Source organism: Heptranchias perlo, chromosome 2 (genome assembly GCF_035084215.1).
Source record: "Heptranchias perlo isolate sHepPer1 chromosome 2, sHepPer1.hap1, whole genome shotgun sequence".
NCBI classification, from domain to species: Eukaryota; Metazoa; Chordata; class Chondrichthyes; order Hexanchiformes; family Hexanchidae; genus Heptranchias; species Heptranchias perlo.
Window position 1 is genome coordinate 57,443,600 of NC_090326.1, and position 23,677 is coordinate 57,467,276.

Below are 23,677 nucleotides of genomic sequence, written 5' to 3' on the forward strand. Positions count from 1 at the left end.
TCTTGACTGATCTTTTTAACTAAAGATTTATTAGAAAAGGTAAGAGCATTTCATGATTGAAACACTTAACCACTCAACTGTTATCTTTGCTTTTCATGCAGTTTTATTTTTCCTAGCAACAAAATGCTAGTCGTTAATTCCATCGTTTGGCAGGATTCAGGAAATGAAAATGTCCCTTTTACTTTTGTGCAGAACCGTGTAGTCAGACAGAACCCCGGGGAGAGGAATTATCACATTTTCTATGCACTGCTGGCTGGAACAGATAAAGAGCAGAAAGGTGAGTGACGAACCAATTCCTTGTAAGCAGAGTTTGAATGGAGATGTAATCTCTCATTAAAGTCACAAAGAAGATTTTGTGCAAGACAAACCGCTCTGGCTTTCCTTAACCACTGTGACACTGTTGATTTCCAATGGTGTCTGTGCAGTCGTCACTCTGGTAGGTTAGCATGGGTAAGGTTTTGGTTTTGACCCTTTCCCATTGCTAAGCCCAATCAAATTTCCCTCTGGAGCAAGGATGCAGGATGAAACGATAGGGTCAATTCACCAATCATGCACCCCCAGTGGAGAGCCATGTTTGATGGGAGTGAAAATCAACAAACTGGCTCTGCAGTGCCATAGCCCTTTTGTCCAACTTGCACTCCCTTCAAATACCACTCTCTGCTGGGAACATGGGATCATATGAAAACAAAAATTTGTTGAACATAATCAAGTCTCGGGATTTGTTTTGGCCATTTTTTTCTGGAAAGAACTTTGTTTTTTTAAAAAGTAAATTGTATTCTTGTAAATTCAAAAAAAGGGCCTAGATGAAAGGTGGATAATATCCTGGGTGGAAGTTGTTTCCCCCAGAGCCTAAACAGTAAGCAATTCATTGTCAAAATTCCTCACACCCATTGTGTTGGACAGTCCATTGGTCCTGTCTGAACAGATGGGAGATAAAAAGAGAGTCAGGAGCTTTTAGGCAGAAACTGCAAGGGCAGTCAAGTTTTTTAACAGAGCTGTGAAAGCTTTAGGCAGACTTTAAGTCAGAAATGCTGGAGGAACAGTTGGAAAATATTTTATTTAAGTCAAGTAAGATGCCCCACTGTTGTGGGAAAATGTGGCACATTTTATTTTGTAGCATTAAGCAAAGATAAATTGTCGTGTTTGACTTGAGTGAGTTTGATCATAATTACAGTTGTATGTTCACCTTACTGTGAACTAAAGAGTCAGCCTTGGCTCAATGGTAGCGCTCTCACCGAGTCAGAAGGTTGTTGGTTCAAGGCCCACTCCAGGACTTGAGCGCATAATCCGTCTGACACTTCAGTGTAGTACTGAGGGAGTGCTGCACTGTCACAGGTGCCGTCTTTCAAATGAGACATTAAACCAAAGCCCCATCTGCCCTCTCAGGTGGGCGTAAAAGATTCCAGGGAACTATTCAAAGAGCAGGGGAGTACTCCCCACTGTCCTAGCCAATATTTATCCCTCAATCAACATCACTAAAAAAAAACAGATTATCTGATCATTTAACTCATTGCTGTTCATGGGACCATGCTGTGCGCAAATTGGATGCAGTGTTTCCCTACATTATAATAGTGACTATGCTTCAAAAGCACTTCATTGGCTGTAAGGCGCTTTGGGATGTCCTGAGGCCATGAAAGGTGCTATATAAATACAAGTTTGATTTTGCCTTCCCTCTTCTCACTTCTTATAAAGCAACTTATCAGTATCACACCTTGTTGCACTTAGAATTTGCTCAGTCTGCCTTCAGAGATTGAAGAAGCACATGTACAAAAGGTACAACTTTCCAGTCCAGATCACAGGGAGGTGCTATTGTTACATGCCTGGGTTATACTATTGTAGATTTGAACTGTATGAGTCCAGAACAATATGCTCAGGATGCTTATGAAACACAACTGAGCCTGAGAAGTTATCTACAGCAGGCCCTAACTTGTAACCAACATTCTTCAAATACTGCATTGTGTTCACATGCATACTGTATAACTTAAAAGGATATTGTTGGATAAAGTGCTCAAATATTTGTCTGGCAAGTGACTCATTAAACAAACAGGACTCTCTATGGGGGTGGGAGAGGAGCTGACATGTCTTGTGTCTTTCCCAGGCTCAATCATGATGTTCTGTCACTTAGCCTTTATTCCAAGCCTCCTACCCAGCTCATTGCTATCATTGAACAGCATGGTGTTGGCTTTCTGCACCTGAGCTTGGGAAATAGCAAGAAGATTGTAGAACTGATCAGTTAGCAGAATCCTTGTCATTCATTCATAAATTTTAAAACGTATTTTAAAAATAGTCCTAAGAGCGCATTTGTCAGATGAATAGCCAAGAATAAAATTGTTTTTGGGCCCTTAATCAAGTACTGTTAAAACTCTCTTCTCGAGGCATTCAAGTTCTACATACAAGTTATGCGGAGATCTTTAATAGATTGTGAAACTCTGGTCTCTTTTTGAAATAATACATAAAAGCAAAATGTAAAATTACATATAAGCCAATTAACTTTGAAACATCAATCAGTTACAATTACTGCTATTTGTGATACTCATGAAAACATTTTCTCCATATTTACACACATGATCTATGATGAGATTAAGCTGCCTTTACCATGTTCACATTGACCAAAATCCATGTGTAGTTGTTAACTGCAGCTGGGCACATTGGTCTGGCCCTGTACAAACAACATCTGCTATCATGGGTTCTTTTAAATCCATCGCTACAGGAACTGAGAATGATGAAGATACACAGCAGGTCAGTCAACATCTGTGGAGAGAAAAGACAGGCTCACATTTCAGCAGAATTCTTCTTCAGAACTAAAAACATTTTCAGCTCTGCAGGATGTGTTTGCCTGGAATGTTAGTTTGTCTTTCCTCTCCACAAATGCTGACTGGCCCACTGTGTACTTTCAACATTCACAGTTTTTCTTTTTCTTTTTCACCCAGATTAATTCACTGGTATTTTGAAGCAGGGCTATTTTCTTAATTTTCCAGTGCTACCTATTCTAAAGTGAACGTCAAGAAATATGGAGAGTACCATTAAATCACAGTATACTTTGGCGGGTGGGGGGAAGATAATTTCATTCTTTCTAACAAAATAAATCTTCAGTACTACCAAGAGTTAAACACATTCTAATTTCTATTCTGCAGAGATGTGTTATTTATCTGAAGCGGAGAATTACTATTACTTGAGACAGTCTGGATGTATTGTGGACAGTACAATTGATGACAAACAGACCTTTCAGGAAGTCACGGTAAGATGTTGAAGATTCTTGGTGGGAACACTCTACATTTCTTAATGGCCATTCTTAGTCACCTTACTGCAGAGTAATAGAAGTTCCATTTACTACTAGAATTGTAAATGTTGTTCCAAGTTTTTTATCAGCAGGACCTTTCAGGAAGCTTTTGTTGGCTCTTTAGATTGAAATGTCACTCAGATTTATTACTGTGCACATTTGGCCCGGGTTTCTCAGTAGTAGCTGAGATTGCATTTAAGGCTTTCAAGACTAACTCCTACTATTGCTTGCCATGACTGTTGAATAAGAGTTCAGATAATATACAGGTAATACATTTTTTCCCTGTTGAAGATTTATTGCATGATGAGACTTTTTTAAAAAAATAAGAGTTCACTTGTCAGAAGGTTTTTTTTCAAGTTTATATTACTTTTCTGGATAGTTTGCTTTCAAACACAGTAGAGACGCTGAAACATTATGGTCAGGGGATCGGCTTATGCAACTGTGGAAGACGAACATAAGCCTCAGTGGCAATTCACACTAGTGCAGTCCATCTGCATGCTACTTTCTCTTTTACTTGTCATTAATTTCTAATGATGTTGAATACTTAAGAAACTCGTGCTTTTAACTTCTAACTTTCATGGAGATCCAATACACCACATATCCATATCTCCAAGGAAGTGGATTTTCAGTAGCCTGGTTTTGAATCCCAGAAATACTGATAGTAAAGGGGGGAGCAGGTGCAAAAGCGCGACACAACCTTCCCATTTCAATGTTGATACTCTGCCCCTCAGTGCGAATGCTGGTGATGCAGTGTGACTCTCTCGTAACCAGATGCTCCAGTTGAAATAGTGAGCTCCTCATGAAGGAAATCTCAGGCACAGACCCAATTTCTACCACTGTGTGACAGAATGTATCAGGACAAAACCCATGGTGCCACCAGAATGCTGATTAGAGCATCTTCAAACCTCATCATTACAAGATCACATGTTAAATATGGATGAGGAGGGCCATTTAGCCTATTTTAGATCATCCATCCAGAAGAACTGACAACATCCAACTGTCTCTTAAATTAAATGCTACTCCACTACTCCACCCAGAAGACCATTCTAAGTGTTGATCATCTTGTGTGAAGAGTTTTCCAACATCAGTCCTAAATTTGCCTTTCACCAGTTTGAGCCTGTAATCCCTTATTCTACTGCCACAGTTAAAAACCAACTGGAATAAAGTGTGTATCTGTTGTGATGTGATTAGTACTCAAGAAATTGTAAAGATAAGTGGTCGCTAAAGAGTTCCTCTGTTCATTTATTTGTTTTTTTTTATATAAATTGGTAAGATTCTACTTTTAACAATATACAGTATTTTCTAATTGCACATAATTTGAACTGAATATTGTGAAGAAATTGAGGAGTTAACCCTTGGAAGTCATAAGATGGTTAAAAAATGAATATTTGTGTCCTTATCACAAGTCATTTTTCTACCCTTGCAGTAAATTGATTTATTGATACAGAATCACATGTATGTGGTTGCATGAATATTTCATACATCATCCATGCATTTAGTGAGGTGGAGCAGAAAACCTTTAGGGTGTGATATGGAACAGCTGTGCAAAATATACATATTTACTAACACTGAATTGTTTAAAACCATCACAACTTGCCTAATTTCATATTTCTCCGCACTCAATTCCAGACCGCCATGAGAGTGATGAAGTTCAGAACCGAGGAGACTCGGGAGGTGCTGAAACTACTCGCAGGTGTCCTACATCTCGGGAATATTGAATTTGTGACTGCTGGAGGGGCACAGGTTTCCTCAAAAATGGGTAAATATGGTTAATTTAGATTTCTACTGGGGAAGAAGAAAATCTCAGCTAGCTCACTGTGGTGATGGTGCGTTGCGAATGTTTCCGACCTATGGATGACCTGTAATGTAAAAACCTCCTGGATGCAGTTGGTTTTGTATCACAGTCCGAGGATGTTGGAGACGTCTGTAGAAATATTCTGGAATGCGATTGTTGTCATTCTCATTCATGTAGTGAGTCATTATATAGCTGAACAGGGAGATTATATTTTATAGATAGGTTAGGTTTTAGGACAGAATCTTTCTCGGCAAAATAATTGTTCAATTGCATAACTACATATTCTGATCGATTATAGATCAGACAAAATAAATAAGGATATAGCCTGGCAAAACAAGAATGATGCATGAAACCATTTTATTCAACTCTGTAATTCTTCCTCTTTAGCATTGGGAAGCGCGGCAGAGTTGCTTGGCCTGGACTCCATGCAGCTCACAGAAGTGCTGACTCACCGGTCCATGATTCTCAGGGGTGAGGAGATCAGCACACCACTCACAGTAGAGCAGGTAAGAATAGAAAAAGCATTGACGCAATAACCATGAAGTGACTCAATAACCAAGTTTTGTTACATTGACAGAGGTGCAAACCAGTCAGTAGGAAAAGACCAGTGAAGTTACCTATAGGATCACAAGACTATTGGAACCTAAAACTAGTTTAAGGCTCCACAGTTAGATGGAAGCCTCAGTTGAAATATAGATACAATATGGTGTTTTACACATGTGAAGCTTCACACAAATGCTTGTGAATCTATTACACTGGAGGAAACCATTGTGAGCTGCAATTACAATTTAAAACTTGCATTATAAAGTTTCAAATGTGAGCAACTTCTAAAACAGTGTTGTCCAATAGAAATTGCTGACTAGTCACAGGCTTTCCTACAGCTACACCGTTTTAGCCACCTGCACTAATTTTATTAGAAAATGCCGTACACACAATACCGGTAAATGTACTTTGCATGTATATTTATTTAACAAACATCTACCACCATTCATTGTGAATGTTTTGTCTTTCTCTGCCCATCCAAAAATAGGCGATACGAAATTCTGGGCCTAGGTTTTAATTCAGCAGTTGTGAGTGGTAATTTGACTTCATCAGAGTGATTGCTGGGAATGTTGACTCACTCAATGATATGCTCCAGGCCCGCCCCTGCTCTCCATTCAGAACCCGGTTGGACGATACTTCTTCGATGGAGATGCTCGCCATTGGTTAGGCTTGCTTTCACCTGCTGACCTGGAGCGGTTATCCTGATTGGCTGAAGTGATCACGATGACGGTTCCCCTCTCTGTACAATGTTACGGGTGTTTCAATGGGACTGAAGTCTGGCATCTTCACCCATGATATACACCATTTTAGCAACTAACAAATAAACAGTAACCAAGGAAGTAAAGCACATACAAGTAAAAAACACTCGCACACTCTGTTTTTTGGCTTACCACTTTACCAACAAATGCACAAAAGGTTAAAAGTACACATGCATACACCGTATGAATATTAATATTGAGATCACATGCCCAAACAACTATGACTGTTACTCTTTTTTACTATTCAAAAATGCAATTAGCTGCATCGAGATTGCCAATTAGCCGCTAGTGGCTAACATATTGGGAACAATGATTAGTTGTGATTAAGACTGTTCTAAAACAATCTTAATCACAACTCATTTGAATTTGTAATTTAGCCTGGCAAAGAACCATATTTTCTGTTTTTTGGATTTTGTCCTTGCACTTGACCATTTGTAAAAATGGAGAGCGTGCATTCCGTACAGAGGTAGTATAAGGATTATGAAGGAAAGAGTTTCCTGATTTAAATATAGACAAGAACAATTTTTTAGCAAGTACATATGGAGGGGAAATTAATCAGGTAAAGTGCACCTTTTTAAAACCCACGTTCAAACTCTGAGTACTATCCTAAATGAGGCATGTTATTGAACAATGTTTTCAACAGATGGGTCAGTTGTAGACTTTGGCAGCCCAGCAGAATAAAATGCTTTTAACATGGAGTCATATCCCAAACCATTTATATGTATACAAACGATCCAACAACTTGTCATCTGCAATATTCAGTCACAGATGGTGTGACTTCCAAAGCCTTTCACTCTGCTTTTTGTTATCTGTACAAAATCTGGCTCTTAAAATATGTTTAGTATGTTGTTGGATTCATTGCTTTTATCCATTTATGAATAGTATTAATTCATGCCTGCTGGAAAGAAAGTTGTTCATTTTGCTAAATGAAATAGTGCTGTGGCAGCGAGCCAACAGCAGAATATGAATAAGGGATTAAATATGGTTCTTAGGACATGGCCCCTCTTTTTATAAAGTGGGTATATGGAATTTAAATTAGCCTTGAGCAAAGCTCCACAGCTTCATGTCGTGTAAACTGAAAACTGTGAGTTTGACCCACTACAAAAATTGCTCATTTCTTCTTATAAGGTTTTGTTATTTTTAGTTATTCCTTCTCTTTAGGTCGCTCATGGCACGTACTATTGGGGATGAGGACATGTGATCTATTTCCAGGCGGCTACTAGTTTAACTCTTTACTGCCCCTCCCATCCCACAACCCCCCCTCCCCCATCAACAGAGATGCACACCTCCCTTGGGTGGCTCAGCTGACATTGGAAACCCTCTGGATGCAAAGTCTTTACCGCTGTTTCCCCACCAAGCCACATTCTTTCAAAAAAAAAGCAAGGAATCTTACAACACCAGGTTATAGTCCAACAGTTTTATTTGAAAATCACAAGCTTTCGGAGGCTTTCTCCTTCGTCAGGTGACCTGTTGTAAGATTCCTTACATTTGTCCACCTCAGTCCATCACCGGCATCTCCACATCAAAAAAAAAGCAACAGAGTTGAATTGTTTGAAAAGTTGATTACTTTTTTGAATTGTTTTGCAAAACATAATAAAACAAAAGTTAATTATTTGTATAATGGAAAAAAAATGTGAATTCAATTGATGAAATCACTTCTGTGTGTTCGGTACTTTAACCGTGGAGTTAGGAGAGCGGTAGAATATTGTACAGTTATCAGTGGGTTATCAGTTATCAGTTATTACTGGGTGTCTTTCATGCATTTGTGTGATGTCCTATACATGTGGTATAATTGTGTACATAAATGAATTAATTTGTTAATTTAATCTTAAAACATTTTGACCAGATTTAAATCTGAGCTGTTGAGTGCAGTGAAATGAAATTTAAATGCTGTTGCCTTCCCCACAGGCAGTAGATTCCAGAGATTCAATGGCCATGGCACTTTACTCCCAATGTTTTGCATGGATCATTAGAAAGATCAACAGTAGGATAAAAGGAAAGGAGGATTACAAATCTGTGGGAGTCCTTGATATATTTGGATTTGAAAACTTTGAGGTATAGTAAACAGAAGTTTATTTTTACTCACAATGCTGTCATGAAAAATTCTTTCTTTCACTTTCTTTTTCCCCTCGCTTTCTATCTGGCTTGCTTTCTCGGTCACTTTCTCTGTTTTTCTCTCTTTTTATGTTTTCTATTTCTCGTTCTCTCTATTTCTCTTTAATTTGTATTTGATGACTGCATATTTGTTAACAGATAAATCGGTTTGAACAATTCAATATCAATTATGCAAATGAAAAACTTCAGGAGTATTTCAACAAGCACATATTTTCCTTGGAACAACTGGAATACAACAGGTAAATAACTTGTGTTAGTTGCATTTCAAAAATAAACAGTTAAAGTTGAACTGTGGTTAAGGCTGGAATTATACTCTACCCGGTGGAAACTCCGAAAAATATAGAATTATATAGAATTTACAGCACAGAAACAGGCCATTTGGCCCAACCGGCCTATACCAGGGTTTACGCTTCATATGAGCCTGCCTCCTGAGTGTGGGTCTCAAACCTTAGTACTTTAATGTGTTCAGTGGTCTCCTGAATTGAACTGCCATTTTTGCATTATGCACATCCAAAACCACTTTGCATCCACATGAAAATGGCAATATAACTGTGCCTTACAGAGTCCTATTAGTCACAAGAAATAGTTTGATTCTGAAATGCATCCTATTATTTCACCATTTTAATTGCTTATTTTAGGCATCATTAGTTATTTTTGCTGTGACATATTCCGACCATTTTTATTGATTTGATTTCAATCTATAGCTCAGTGGTTTCAAATTAAGGACAACCAGATTACTTAATACTGTGCCTAATATTCAAGAACTGAGTAATGGAGAATGCCATTAGCAACATATATTGCAAAAGTTCAATCCACCAGCGCACAGTGGCTGCAGTGTGTACCATCCACAGGATGCACTGCAGCAACTCGCCAAGGCTTCTTCGACAGCACCTCCCAAACCCGCGACCTCTACCACCTAGAAGGACAAGGGCAGCAGGCACATGGGAACAACACCACCTGCACGTTCCCCTCCAAGTCGCACACCATCCCGACTTGAAAATATATCGCCGTTCCTTCATTATCGCTGGGTCAAAATCCTGGAACTCCCTACCTAACAGCACTGTGGGAGAACCTTCACCACATGGACTGCAGCAGCTCAAGAAGGCGGCTCACCACCACCTTCTCAAGGGCAATTAGGGATGGGCAATAAATGCTGGCCTTGCCAGCAATGCCCACATCCCATGAACGAATAAAAAAAAAAGTTCAGCAGCTAATAGTCTTTTTAAAATCTTGCGGCACTGTTAATACTTTAATACTTGCAGTAATAATAATGAAGATCAGCTCTGTTAGCAAACTGGAAAACTTGTGTGGGTGTGGAAGGTTTTTATTGATCAAGATTTATTTTGTACTAGAGATGGGCTGGTCTGGGAAGACATTAACTGGATGGACAATGGGGAGTGCTTGGATCTCATCGAGAAGGTAATGTCTCCATTTTATTGGTATCACTGCATGTGGGTCATATAGATATGATGGAAACTGAGTGAGGCTGTGATCCCGTAGCAAAACCTCACTAGGTGGGAGTCCGAGTTGGAGATGGGACTATAACTATTAAAACTGATTAATGGTTGGAAAATTAAGCGGGCCGAAAATCGTGCGCACTTATGTAGGCGACTAAATTCCTTATATACATTCCAGTTATGTGCGGCTGTAAGGTGGGAGCACTAAGTCAATAAATTTACCCCAACATCCCAATTTCCAATGGCCTAGGATGGCTCCATTCCCTTATTCTCCAGCTTGTGGTCCATCTGGCAAGGCTCGGCTCCAGGGTGCAAACTTTATAGTGTCAGCAGAGCGCTCATTGGTAGCCTGAATTATTGAAAGGATTTTGATTTAACAGCACAGAAGAAATGTTACTTCACTATTTTATAATTGGGTTGTAAAGAGTTGTCCTGATCTGTTGTTGCTTGTAACTTTCTGATTTGTTTTAAACCACATGCATCATAGTAGATCTCAGGGGCTCAATTTTCAAATACAAGTCCGGGGGTGGGTGGGTAAAGAAAATCGCAAAAGTCCGGAGCGGGGACCAATCCTGGCTCCAACCCGCCGACTTCTGAGTTTCTCACAGACACGTCTGAGTGCGCGCGCCTTACCCAAATCTAGAAGTCCCGCTGGCAATTAAAGCTGGCGGGATGATATTTAAACAAGCAAATGCGAGGGACTTAAGGTACTTTATTTCTTACATATTGGCCACTTAAAACTATTTTCAATTTACCTGGGCGGCTTTCCTACGGCTTCCGATTCACGCCTGGTGAAGGCGTGAAGGACCGGATCAGTCAAAAATAAAGTAAATAAATGAAATAAAATAACATTTCCCAATGTAAAAAAAATAAACCTACCTTTCAAACGATGTCACCTGCACCTCCCTGTTCCGATCTCCGAGGTCTCTCTTCCCCCACCACCCCCCCGATGTCTCTCCGAGGTCTCTTTTCTCCACCCCACCTCCCCCCGCAACAGCCGATGAGGTCTCTCTCTCTTTCTACCGCCTCCACCCTCAGCGTTGCAGCTCCTGTCTGCATGTCAGTCAGGCTGGCTGCCGAGCACAAAACTTGGAAGAGGCTTCAATTGGTCTCGTTAAGTTGTGATCGATCACAACCCACCTACTTGCCTTCCAGGTTGGGCGCCCCCAAATCACCCGCTGCCATCCCACCGCCCTTTGAAAATTGACCCCCAGATGTCTCCTAACAAGTTAAATTGGGTATAGGTTCAAAGCCATACAGGGAACGCATTATTTGGACAACTAAAATCATGCATGTAATCCACTACTAACATATGTAAGTTCTCGATGGCCTTATTAAGTGGCTTCTAGTGACTCTCAAGTGATTGATTAAAGCCAAATTGTCTGAAGACTGTTCTAGTTTCATGTTCCAGCGAGGGTCTCCCGCTGAAGTTTGAGTGTTTGTGATATTGAGTTTTCTTTAAATTGAAAGTATAATATTGGGTGCTTGTGTTTCATGAGTATACAGATATTTTTTGATTAAAGTTTCAGAAGATTTCAGAAAGGGCTATAAAGTTTTAAAACTTTGTGTGCGTGTGGGGGCACAGACCCTCACCCACCAGAGGATCATACCAGGAAATTACAAGCATGCGACCACCATTTTCTGTCCGTTCATTTTAATGGCTGGAAAATCATGGGTCGTACACTTAAAATTTCCTGATATGTGCCTCTGGCTGTGGAGGCTTCACACCATGAGTGCACATTGGTGACTCTGGCCCTTCTATCACTCCTGAGATGATGAAATTCAGCAGATTGATGAGTAAAGATTAGAATGAGAGCTCAAATTTTAGAATATTTAGAAAATTTGAACTTCTAGCATTGCACACAGGGAGTCAAGTCTAAGTATAATCTTCAGATCAAGTGGGGTTAGAGGGCAGGCAATAATTGAACCAGGGTGCATTGGCATAATTTAATACTCATTTTAAAGTCATGCATTCTGCATTTATTTTTATATAATACCTTGATTTTATGTTGATAACAAAACTTAACGCCAGTTTGGGAAGCAGCAAAGCAGTTAGTTGGAGCTTAGCTGTTCCTCTGCAATACAGGTTAAGGAACACGCAAAACTTAGGCACTACAGTGCCACCACTGGCAGGAGGGTGCACTCACAATGTGACAAGTTTTCTTAGACTGTTTCCATTCTAAATGTGGACATATGAATTTACATACAACTAATATGTGACAAGAAGTAGGGTTTTCCAGACAACAAGTGTATGCAGACATAATCATCTTTAATATATTAAAAAATCTTATGAGCTTTTAATGGATTCAATAGCCATAACCAAACTCAAAGTCCCAAATTTCATTGTCATCATGGTCTATAAGTAGCTCATCTTCCTAACGAACTGCAATGCTCGGAATTTTTAATCTGTAAATAGATGAAAGTCATCGTATATATTTGTCCTGTGTGAAAAGATTTTACATGACATGTGCATGAGAAATATGTCACTGTCTGGTCTATTTACAGGTTGGAAATGCAACTGCTAAAGATAGAAACAACCTTTCATAAATAGAAGTTTTATTTTAGAAGTGGTTGGTCTTCTGATTGATTAACTGTGCAAGAGAGAAATATTTAGCTGTGCGTTGGCCTAAATGGTTTGATGGTTTGTGCATACAAGCCAGAAAGTGTTTATTTTTCATCACATAAAGCTTTTGATGTGTAAAGCTGAAATTACATCAAAGTCCTAATATTTATATATTTTTGTAGAAAATGGGCATTCTGGCTCTTATCAACGAGGAGAGTCATTTTCCAAAGGGCACCGACAGTACTCTGCTGGAAAAATTGCACAGTCAACATTCGGTGGGTGTTACGTTGTCAAATGTATCATTTATTTTAACTGACCACCATTTTGTGTTCATTAACGATTGTGGTTTATTAGAACCCATCTATCAGACTGCATAGAGTCAAAATCCAAGTGGCATCGTATGCAGTAACCTTGCCACTATTAGTTCTGAGTGGGGCTTATCTGATTGGTGGATGGCAACCAATGGCAGAATTCGGTGAGCAAGGACAGGGAAATTGGGCGGTTTGAGCTTCTGCCGAGTTCCTACTGAGAATGCGGCCTGAGCAAATATACAGCCGTGTATTTTATTCATTCCTCCCTTTGATTGGAACTTTCATTAATTATGCATCACTAATTCAAATGGTGGCCTTTAGCAGCCCTGTTTAATATTTACAATGTTTCGGTGGATACCTGCCTAGTGGTACTTCAGGCCATAAAAGGCAAGGAACTTAAAGTCTCAATTTACAGAGACAGAAGCTACCAATTTATGATGCATTATTTTACATATATTTTAGATGTTTATTCTGTATGAAGTTTTAATGAATTGAATTACATAGAATGTACAGCACAGAAACGGGCCATTTGGCCCAACAGGTCCATGCCGGAATTGTACAGATAATTTAAAGTGCATTATTTTATGTTTTGCAGGCCTAAGGTTTTGCCTCATACAGCCTTTTAAAGGCATACCTGCATTCATAGGATAAATAGAGCCTTCATAAAGGCATACCTAGATATGTGTACTGATACATTTGGATGCATGCCTTTAAATTTCTCCATAATGCTTTTGTGCATCTTCAAGATTGCACTTGTGCTCACTTTCTTGCCCGTCCCACACCCAACTTGGACAAGTGTCTAATGCCATGCCAGTCTGGGCCCAGACCGTGGAAATTCATGGGAGTTCAGTGTTCCACAGAACGAGGGCATACATTTCATATGGTTCTGTCTTACATTTGCAAACCTTGAACTGAATAAAGAACTCATCTGGAGCCTCGTGCCTTTTATTTGTTGGCTTTCTAAATAAATAGGGATAAGTGCACAATAAAAAGAGAACATTCATGCTACTATTTTAAACCTTTGCATTAATATTGATTGAATTATCTTCGTCACCTTTCTGGATGTGGACTGTAGAATACAGTTCTACCACAGCAGATCAATGGTATGAAATAAGCAGTTTTACTGTTCAACATTTGTTCATTTTTATTTGATGTACTTGAGTTGCGTTTGTCGTCCTGTGCTGTGAGAAACAGTTTATTTTAAATGGTCCGCTGTTTACAGCATATGATTACAGTCTATGTTTAGGATGGGAATAATGAGACCAAAGCAAAGTGCTGTCAGGATAGTTATGATCAATAAACAATGTTTTAATTTCTCACTGTTAGTAACAATCTATGTTGCCCTTTTTTTCCTAGAACAATCCCTTTTATGTGAAGCCCAGAGTCATTGACCATTATTTTGGAGTGAAACACTATGCTGGAGAGGTATTTATGCTATATCTCCTCTAATTTTCATCTAAGTTAATTTTCAACAGCACTTTAGTGCGACTGTTAATAACAGACTGAGGCAAGTGTCACAAATCTCTTAACAGCTTTGTTCTGTCAATTTTCCTCTTACTTCTCAGTTATAAACAGAATGTTTTTCCATCCCTAAGGTTTTATATCACGTGAAGGGGATTCTAGAGAAGAACAGGGACACATTCAGGCATGATGTACTGAACTTATTACGTGAAAGCAGGTACGAACTTTGAATCAAATGTATTTTACAGTTTGATGTTTTTGGTGGGGGGTGGGGGGGAGATGGGAGTAGAGCTTAAACCATATATGGGCTTTATTTCTCCACTCATTCCTACATTAGCAGCAATTGTTTTCACTGCAGGCTTATTCTTAAAAAAAAAAGTTTTAAACTTTTGGCTGAATGGGGCCCACAGCCAGATAGTTTGCTTATTGGCCACCTCATTTTCATTCAGTATCTCAGGATACAGTTGAAGTTGTTTTCTGCTTGTAACTTGCTAACACTGAAGGGGAAGAGGGAGGAGAGGCAAAGCTGGGAGTGATGCTTTCAGGTGAGAGAGCACTAAGTGAGAGGGAGTGGGGAGATCAGAGTGCCAGCATGAACTCAGTGGGGATGAAAGAGTGCCATTGTGAAATGGAGGGGGGGTGGGGTGTGAGTGAAAGAGCACCAGCTTGAACTGGGAGGGTAAGAAAGAGTACCAGCTTGAACTGGGAGGGTAAGCAAGAGCACCAGCTTGAACTGGGAGGGTAAGAAAGAGTACCAGCTTGAACTGGGAGGGTAAGCAAGAGTACCAGCTTGAACTGGGAGGGTAAGCAAGAATACCAGCTTGAACTGGGTTGAAGAGGGAGAAGAATGCAGGGTTGAATTGCGGGATGAATGGAAGGAGGATCAGCTTGAATGAGGACGGAAGAAGTGAGCCAGGATGAACTGAAAGGGTTGGAGCAAGTTAGAGTCCCTTTTCTAACAATGAGGTAGCAGCTTTTCTAAGGCCTGGGAAGTTCAAGAAACGAACACCAGAAGTAGATACAGTTTTGAGCATGACAAATGAAGCATGAAGGACCTAGTTTTTCTGATCCACATTACCAGCACTTGGAGGCCAGATTTAGCCCATGGAGCATAGTTTGGGAACACCAGATTTAAGTTCATGCACAAAGAATAGCCATTTGGGTGAGATATCAGAGAGCTTGCCTCTACTGTGGCCTCTGGAAGTATATTCCAGTATGATCACTGCTTTCAGGGTAGGAGGGATATTGGAAGTAAATTGGGGATGGGAAGAAATGTAATTTTTCTTAATTATCATTGATTGCACTGGATCCACAAAGCACAAACTTCTTACACCATTAGTGGTTTTCTGCTGAAGCATCAAACCAGGGGACAGTAATGTGCCCCAATTTCCACAACACCAGCGCTGCACAGATGCTACTTGTGCCTGAGTACAATTGAGCTGACCTTGCTGTTTAAAGTGGGGTGAGCCATTTGTATAATTTACTGGCACTCCAGGAGCATCATTTATGATGCAATTAGAGCGCCAGGGCCATATTGTCAGATGCCAGCAAGCAGTGGAGAGCTACTAAGGCACTTTTCCAATGTTTGAGAAGGGCAGAGGGTAATGGGGACACAGGGCAAGGCATAGGGGTGCCCATACTTTTTAAATTAAAATGGCAGCTATGCACATTCCTAAAGTGTGGATCAGGTGCTCCAGACCCATTTTTGTGCTGCATTTTTATTTACATCGCAGTTTGGAACTTAATGAGTGTACTGCACAGCTTGTCTGCAGCTTCCCAGGTTGATGCACCCACATTGTCCACCTCACATCTCTGAAAATAGAGAATACTCTCAAGCTATTGTCTGTGAGCTGAGAAGAAGGTGAAAATATACTCTCAAGATACAAGCTTAAGAAATGTACTCGCTTGGTTTTTTTTGATCCAGCATATTTCTGATTTACACTAAATCTAAAAATGAATAATTGATTTTTGTCAGAATTATAAAAGTTCCTTGAAGGGTTCTGTATAAACTGCATTAAACAGATTACATGTTGGGGATTTAAATGTAGTACTTTTGTGAGCTGTCCCTCTCCAGGAAACTTTCAAATCCTGCCCAGTAACTATACATAAAGTCAATTGGCAGGGTCACTTCATTACAATAATTTATAGTATTGAAACCCATCTGCTGCTTTCCTGTGACCTGGGGATAATTTAACTTTAATTTCATCATCCATCAGCCCAATTGAGAGTCCAGGTACAAAATGACTTTGATAGTGTGCAATGAAGCAAGCTGCAGACAGCTGAGAGAAGATGGTTCCTTGGGAATTAATTATAAACAGTCCCATGGGTAGTTTATCATGATCATGAACTTATCAGCTTTTAAAAAGGGCAATTTTGTTGGCAGTAATACCCCATATTTGAGCACATTTCATGTATTGGAAACATTATTTTTATGGCCAACTGTCAGTGCCTGAACAATGATGCTAAAAATAAACCTGTTTAATCCAATTACTTTAACGCTGTTACCATGTATTGCACAGTATATGCAAAAGATACCTCCCTGTTTTATAGTTAGCTTATTGTGACTTTCATTATTCACCAATACGAAAGTAATAATTTGGAGGGGGAAATTTATTCTAAGGATAGCTTTCCATCTTAACGGTTTGATGCATATTGCTGTAGTCAGTATCATAGTAGGTACAGTACAGGAGGAGGCTATTCAGCCCATAGTGGCTGCGCACAATTTGTTGTAAAGAAAATGAGAAAAATGTTGCAAGTAGTAAATGATTAAAGCACTGGATTAAAATAGTTGTTTAGAGCTACACGGAAATGTTGCTTTATGAAACAAGGGGCTCGATTTAAAAAAATAAAAAACGGGCTGGGGGGGCATTGAAAATTGCCATCATATCAGACCCGCCTCCAACCCGCCCATTTCCAGTTTTCACGGGCAGGATGAGGGGCGGGCGACCAACCCACTCCCAGGAGGCGGGTCGGGCCTTAAAACCTTTCAAGGAGGCTTCAGGTCTCCATTTTTAACTAATTCCCCATTTCAACCCCAGAATTCCCGGGCCTTCTGTTTTACGCCTCGTGAAAGAAGACGAGAAGGCCTGAGACTAACAGGTAGGCGTCCTCCGACCCCTGCTCCTGATCCTCCGATCTCATCCCCCCGTGACTGACCCCCGATCCCATCCCCCATGACTCGCGACACCCGTGCCCCTTGCCCACCCGTTCCTACCCCCCGCCAATGCAAACAAAGACTTACCTGCAGACTTACCTGAAGACATTCCCTCCCTGGTCCCTGGCTGGTCTCCTGTCCAACTGAGACCAGCCTGTCAAATTAGCCGGTCAGTCGGACGGGAAACTGACAAAAAAAAAAGACGCCCTTACATCAAAATCGTAAGGATGTCCGCAAAACCTGGACTAATGGGTTTCCTGACCTCAAATTGTCCGCCCCTTGCCCCCTTCCCGGCTCCGTTTGAAAATGAGCCCAAGGTGTCAAACGAAACATGCAGATTGACTGACATAGAGGAAAGAAGCTACGAGGCTTCATCAATAGACTATTTATATGGGGACTAAATCTGGAAATAAATTTAGTTTAGTTTATAAGTTTTTATCTCCAACAGTTTCCTTTTTTTATTGAAAGGTGACCGATTTATTTTAACCCACCCCCCCACCCGCCCCGCCCCTGATTTTCACAGCTTCTTCAACATAACATTAATTTCCACATGTTTCTTCAGTTTGTCGTGTGAGTTATACAGGATTACACTTTCCTCCATCAGAAACTGTGCTGCAGCCAACTTTTCATTCAGAGCAGAGTTATTGTAGCGTGAGCTCCCCATCCAATTTGATTGAAGTATATGTATTTCTCGTCATTGATGTTGATTTATATTCATGATTTCAGACTGGATTTCATCTATGATTTATTTGAGCTTGCATCAAGCAAGAACAATGAAGAGACGCTCAAATCTGGAACCAAACATCGGAAGCCAACTGTAAGCTCTCAGTTCAAGGTTGGTATCATCTCTTTCAGTGGTTGAATTTCAGTTTTTTTTCTAACGACTTGTTTTTGATAGCAGATAGAGAAAGTTATAACTGCTATTTAGCCATTCTTATGAATCATGGGAGATTATTAGTGCCAGCCCATCAACATCTCATTTAAATTGCACCCCTGAGATGGGCTAAGCACAAAGCAGACTTTTTACCAGCATAGGCCTCCACAATGCCAATTCTCCTGAATTGTGTCTTGTGTCCTGCATCTTGTGTGCTCCATCATTGGAATATCTTCCCTTCCACTTCATCCGAAACAGCTCTGAAGGGTGCATCTTTTTGTGTCAAATAAGTGTGTGTGTGTGTCTGTCTGTCTGTCTGTCTGTCTGTCTCTACATACACACATTTAAATAAAGGTAGTGTTACGAATTCGGGTCTGCCACAGATATCTACTCTGATTCAGTGGTGTCAGCCTGGTTGCTTGCTCTTTACAGAAGCTGGACTGTAGAGATTTGAATAGAGCTTTGGGAGAAATCGCCATGGCAAATTTGAGGACCTTAAAGAAGAAAAGGAAGTTAGAGATGGAGCTGTAGCTGAAGAGGATGAATTGGGCTTTTGTAGGAGAGTGTGATGGCAATTTTAAAAAGGAGAGGGAAGGTGCTGAGTGAAGGGCGTAATTAACAATGTTGGCAAGTGTGGAAGCCAGGTGGGTAATTGAGTGGGGGAGGATGTCGAAGGAGTGGGATGTGGGTTTTATAAAAGAGATGAGCTTGGAGGGGTACAAGGAGCGAGAAGGTTGGACAGAAGCTCCAGGGCAATGGGGAGATCAAATGTAGGGTGGAGGACTGCAGGGGGTAGCTGAGGGGAGGGTAGCAGCAGAGGCAGCTGTACAAATGGTCTCAGTATTAGAGACAAAGAAATTCATGAGGTCTTCATACTTGATATTGCAGGTTAGGGTGGAGGAGCCGAGGAAAGAGGATTGAGGGAGCAGTTTGTCGAGAAGAGAATAAATTTTTCAGAATGATTCTGGAGTAGTAGGAAGATTTGGCTGTGAAAAGAGTGGAGCATAGTAGAGCTTAACGTGATTGTGCCAGATCTGGTGATGAATGATCAGACTAGTGTGCCCCAGATGTACTCTGGTTTGTGGGCTGGGAGGGGATCCCAGGCTGCTTTTTATCACTCACTAGCCTGGGACACTGAGGCCAATGGTAGTGTCCATTGCTGCCCCATCTGACCACAGTTTATACTGGGGCTTTAAGTTCTGTACCAGTATTGTGTCTCGTGCTGCATTTACCCACTGAGGAACCAGCTGGTTTGATTTTTCAGATTGAATTTGCAGCTCTGTGACAAATATCCTGATTAGTTCAGACCAGTGCAATTAGACTTAATTCCACTGGAAGCATATTTTGAACTCATGCCAAACTGAATGGGAGAAGGGAAATGCTAATTGCAGCATCTAAGCATATTAAACCAGAGATAAGGGAGCTGCATTCATAACGAGTGTCAAATGAAAAATCCTGTTCATGATTCTTTGGGGCTTCAGGCTATTCCCCTCGAATGGACTCTCTGTGGGAGGTAGCCCACTTGCTCCAATCTGGATGCCAGTGCACCTCATCTATCTCGCTGTACCAGCCTCTAGTAATACGCCAGGCCCCTTTGGCCAAGGGAGTGGGAATTGCAGCTTTATGGTGTCTTTGCCCTCCTTGTCGTCACGGGTCTTGAAAGGCAGACCTGGAACTTCTGGAGTTGCAGCAGGAGTGTGGTGGAACACTTGAATAAATTTGGGGTCTCTATGTTTCGGTGGTATGACGCCATAGCACTTCAGGTTTTAGTCTTTGTTATGAGCACAGCTGTGTAGATGGCTGCTTCACCTCGCCAACTCCACCGTATACATGACCTGTGAAAAGAATTTTCTTCAGTTCCAGCTGGTTCCCCCACCACAGGGGTGAAAACAGGCACGTCATTTATCTTCATGAAAGCACAACACCTGTGAACACTAGGCACCAGTAGCTGGCTGCAAAAAGTTTCCTGCAACCGAGCTTATTCCATAGCTGGGACACAGCTTGTGTGGTGACAAACTTCTTTTTTTAAAAAAAACAGTAACTGGCCCTTCAGGGAAGGTGGGGTTAATATTGGGAAAGAGAATGGATGTGTAAACTGGAGGAAATCATAAAATGAACAATGTACAGTAGGAGTTTGCATTGAGGCTGACCTGTAGCTGTTGATCAGGTTAGAATATCCTCAAATTTTTTTTTTAAATGCAGTGTTACCTTTGACAAATTTTAAAAAAACAAATCTGGAAACCTCACATGCAACAAGAAGGTAACATTAGTGACAAAGAAAACTTTTTATTCAGTGAGTAACTGTCACATTGTTTGAAGTACAAAAAGAAAAGCTCCCATTTTGTCCTAAGTAGCAGAATGGTGAGAAATTGTTGGTGTCACCAGTATAACGTCTGCTCAGACAATACTCCAAGAATAAAGTACATGCATATATTAGCCTGCTTCAGTAGGTCATCTAATTCAACTTAAAACCACAAAGTCTCTGTGCCCCTGTGTCCTGTCCTACCATCTAGGACAGAAGTTTGCTTCCTCCAGTCTTCTGCTTGATTCCGTCAGCAGGCTGAGAAAACAATAACAGACATTTATTGCAGGGAGCTTCTTCAGTTGTCATACAAATGCTCAGATAAAGTACATGTGCTCTATTATATAACTAATTGATCAGTCTCATTATATGTTTATGTATGAGGTTAATAAATTGTTTACATTGTACAATTGTTAGTGTATTTATATCTTTCATCCACCTGGGAAGGAAAAGAGCTGAGCATTTTAAATGCACCGGGGTCTTCCATTTAATGTTTATAATGGGTTAAAAATGTAACCTGTATTTGCATGTCTCTCAGTCAGTGACAGCCTAAATTAATTTTGTTTTTCATCTAGCAAACTTAAAATCGTAATCGGTTCTGGCTTTCATCTTCCAAATATTGACCTTGTGACACCGTTTTATTGGTTAATGGTGTCCTGAGAAAAAAAGCTTTTTACAAAATCAAAAATAAATCTTTCATCTGTTAAAGCAAAAGCTATTGAGGTGGCTGCCAGTCACAAAGGTTCTGTTTTTTTATCATCAGCTTTCCAGATTAATTTTATAGTATTAGAAACCAAACAAATGTATTTCCACCTCCTTTTAAACCTTTCCACCACAGCAAGATCACATTCAGCTTGGGTTATGGTGACTGCACTGAATATAATCCATTGGGGCTTTTACAGAAGGACGTTGGTCTTAGTTTAAATCTGCAGATAATTAACATTGAGGGTTTATAATGGTTTAGATTGACTCTTACACCCTCCCCCTCCCCCACTTCACAGCTCCAGAGAAAAGTGTTAGGACAACATGAGTTTATGACCGAAATGAAATGGGAGTAAATAACTCCCTGCTGTTCTTTAACTGGGACAGCCTTTGATTTTCTGCTGTTAATTTGCAGCAAATGTGAACATTCAGAACAAGTGTAAATGGAATTTCAGGCACAAGAGACTTCCAGATGGGAGCCGTGTCTGTTTTACAGAGCGCAAATCCAAACGGAACAATGTTTATATGTGGCTTTGGTTTTCCAACTGTGAACTGCTGATGATTTGTACATGTTGTTACTGTGTGCTTATCATATATGTTGCATTCTAACGCTACAGATGACTGACTTAGCAGTCGTAGGGATCAGTATTAACTTCCACCCAGCCTGACAGAAATGTGGCAGGTGGGGTGGGGGGCAGTTAAAATGAAGCGGGGTCTTACCCACTCCTTTCCCACCCTGATCCGACCAACTGCAATTTTAAATTACAGGCGGCAAGGACAACTGCCTTGAGCTGGCGGGGTCCACTTTAAATATGCAGATCAGGCTCTGATGACATAATCGGAGCCCGATCTGCTATTTTAACCTGAGGCCTGAGCGGACGCAACCTGTCGGGAACGGCAGTGAGGTAAGTTTACATTTTTTTTGTTTCCTTGTGGGCCAGGAGGAGCAGGATTCCTCTCCCAGAATACTTATCTTATGCTGGGGACCATTCCCCTGGGTCCCCGGCGACAGCCTCCTGCTGCCCAGTTTTAATGGCCGGGCAGCTGCTTCCCGCTGACTCCCCGCCTGTTTTGGTCAGGAAGTCGGCAAGTGAAATGTTAATGTGGCACGGCCATTGAAATTGGCCGAGTCCCTGCTACTGCTCCCAGACAGGCCGGCCGCACGCCTTGCCTTGTTCCCGCCCTGGAGTTAAAATCGAGGCCTTGGTGTTTGCAGCAGTTCAGTGTTTTGGAGGAAGGGGGTAATTGAAGAAAATTTAATACAAATGAACAGTCCAGAAGGGTGTGTCAGAGAACCCTTTTTGATAGGAATGTATAGCAAATTTTAAAGTTTTGTTAATGGAGATTAACTGTGTGAAAGCTGTAAGCTGAATTAATTATTTTGAAAGCCATAACTAGTTTTTGTTTCCAATCTTTTCAGAACTCCCTCCATTCATTAATGGCAACATTAAGCACATCAAATCCATTCTTTGTCCGATGCATCAAACCCAATATGCAGAAGGTAAGTTGAAACTGAACTTGACCCCAGCCAGTAGTTGTGAGTCCAGTGTTCACATATCTATTACTACTTCGAATGGTTTGCGTAAAACATTTTAACACAATTATTCATCCCCCTCAAATAAGTGAACCAGAAACAGCCATTCTATGTATGTTAACCAATACTTCAGAACCAGTAATGGTATTTTTGATATTTCCTGTGAAATTTCACTTTGCAGTTGCATGGTATAACTGCCTATTTGGTATTACTTCATTACAGTGGACCAGTCACATTTTAACAACACTTACAAAATTATAACGGGGAGCTGAGCCCAACTTTCACATCCTGTCTTCTATTTGTTGATTGGATGTGATAACTTTGTAGGTTTGTACATATTCCAAGTCCCTTCCAGTCATAAGCTTTATCACAATAAGGTTTCAGTGGAATAGTGCAGTCTCTGTCAATTCATCCCCAAACAATTCAGCTTTGTACGGTCTGACACCACATGAAAATATCATGTACTCCTGGCATGTTTGTTAGCTGGTTTGTGGGAAGAACTCTTGCCCTCAGAAGGTTGCGTTGACAAAAAAAAAAATCAATAACAGCAATAACCTGCAGCGCAGGCCTTTTTGTTTAATATTGTGCCAGCCCAGTAGTATATTAGGCGATTGTTAGAAACCTGAAATAAATACAGACATGCTGGAGATGCAAAGTGGATCAACATGCAAATGAAACAGAAAGAAAGGCTAATGTTTTGGGTATGGCTGTCCATCAGAATTCTGTACAGCAAGATACAGTGCATCTCTTTTGCCTCAAAATTGCTCTCCTGACTTTTGTACAGCTATGATGACCCAGAAATTTACATATGTAAATGTTCCAACAGTA

The 23,677-nt window shown here is 40.6% G+C and overlaps 1 protein-coding gene across 1 annotated transcript in view; it reads left to right on the plus strand.

Annotated features, from left to right (window-relative positions):
- Positions 1–23,677, plus strand: part of myo10 (myosin X) — a 262,007-nt gene that overhangs the window by 160,259 nt on the left and 78,071 nt on the right. The window contains exons 7-19 of the mRNA XM_068001886.1: positions 26–39; positions 193–277; positions 3,135–3,238; positions 4,910–5,039; positions 5,463–5,581; positions 8,285–8,431; positions 8,630–8,730; positions 9,844–9,910; positions 12,694–12,786; positions 14,179–14,247; positions 14,418–14,500; positions 18,164–18,272; positions 22,736–22,816. Coding sequence (XP_067857987.1) covers positions 26–39; positions 193–277; positions 3,135–3,238; positions 4,910–5,039; positions 5,463–5,581; positions 8,285–8,431; positions 8,630–8,730; positions 9,844–9,910; positions 12,694–12,786; positions 14,179–14,247; positions 14,418–14,500; positions 18,164–18,272; positions 22,736–22,816 — 1,202 coding nt within the window. The remainder of the gene's footprint in view (positions 1–25; positions 40–192; positions 278–3,134; positions 3,239–4,909; positions 5,040–5,462; positions 5,582–8,284; positions 8,432–8,629; positions 8,731–9,843; positions 9,911–12,693; positions 12,787–14,178; positions 14,248–14,417; positions 14,501–18,163; positions 18,273–22,735; positions 22,817–23,677) is intronic.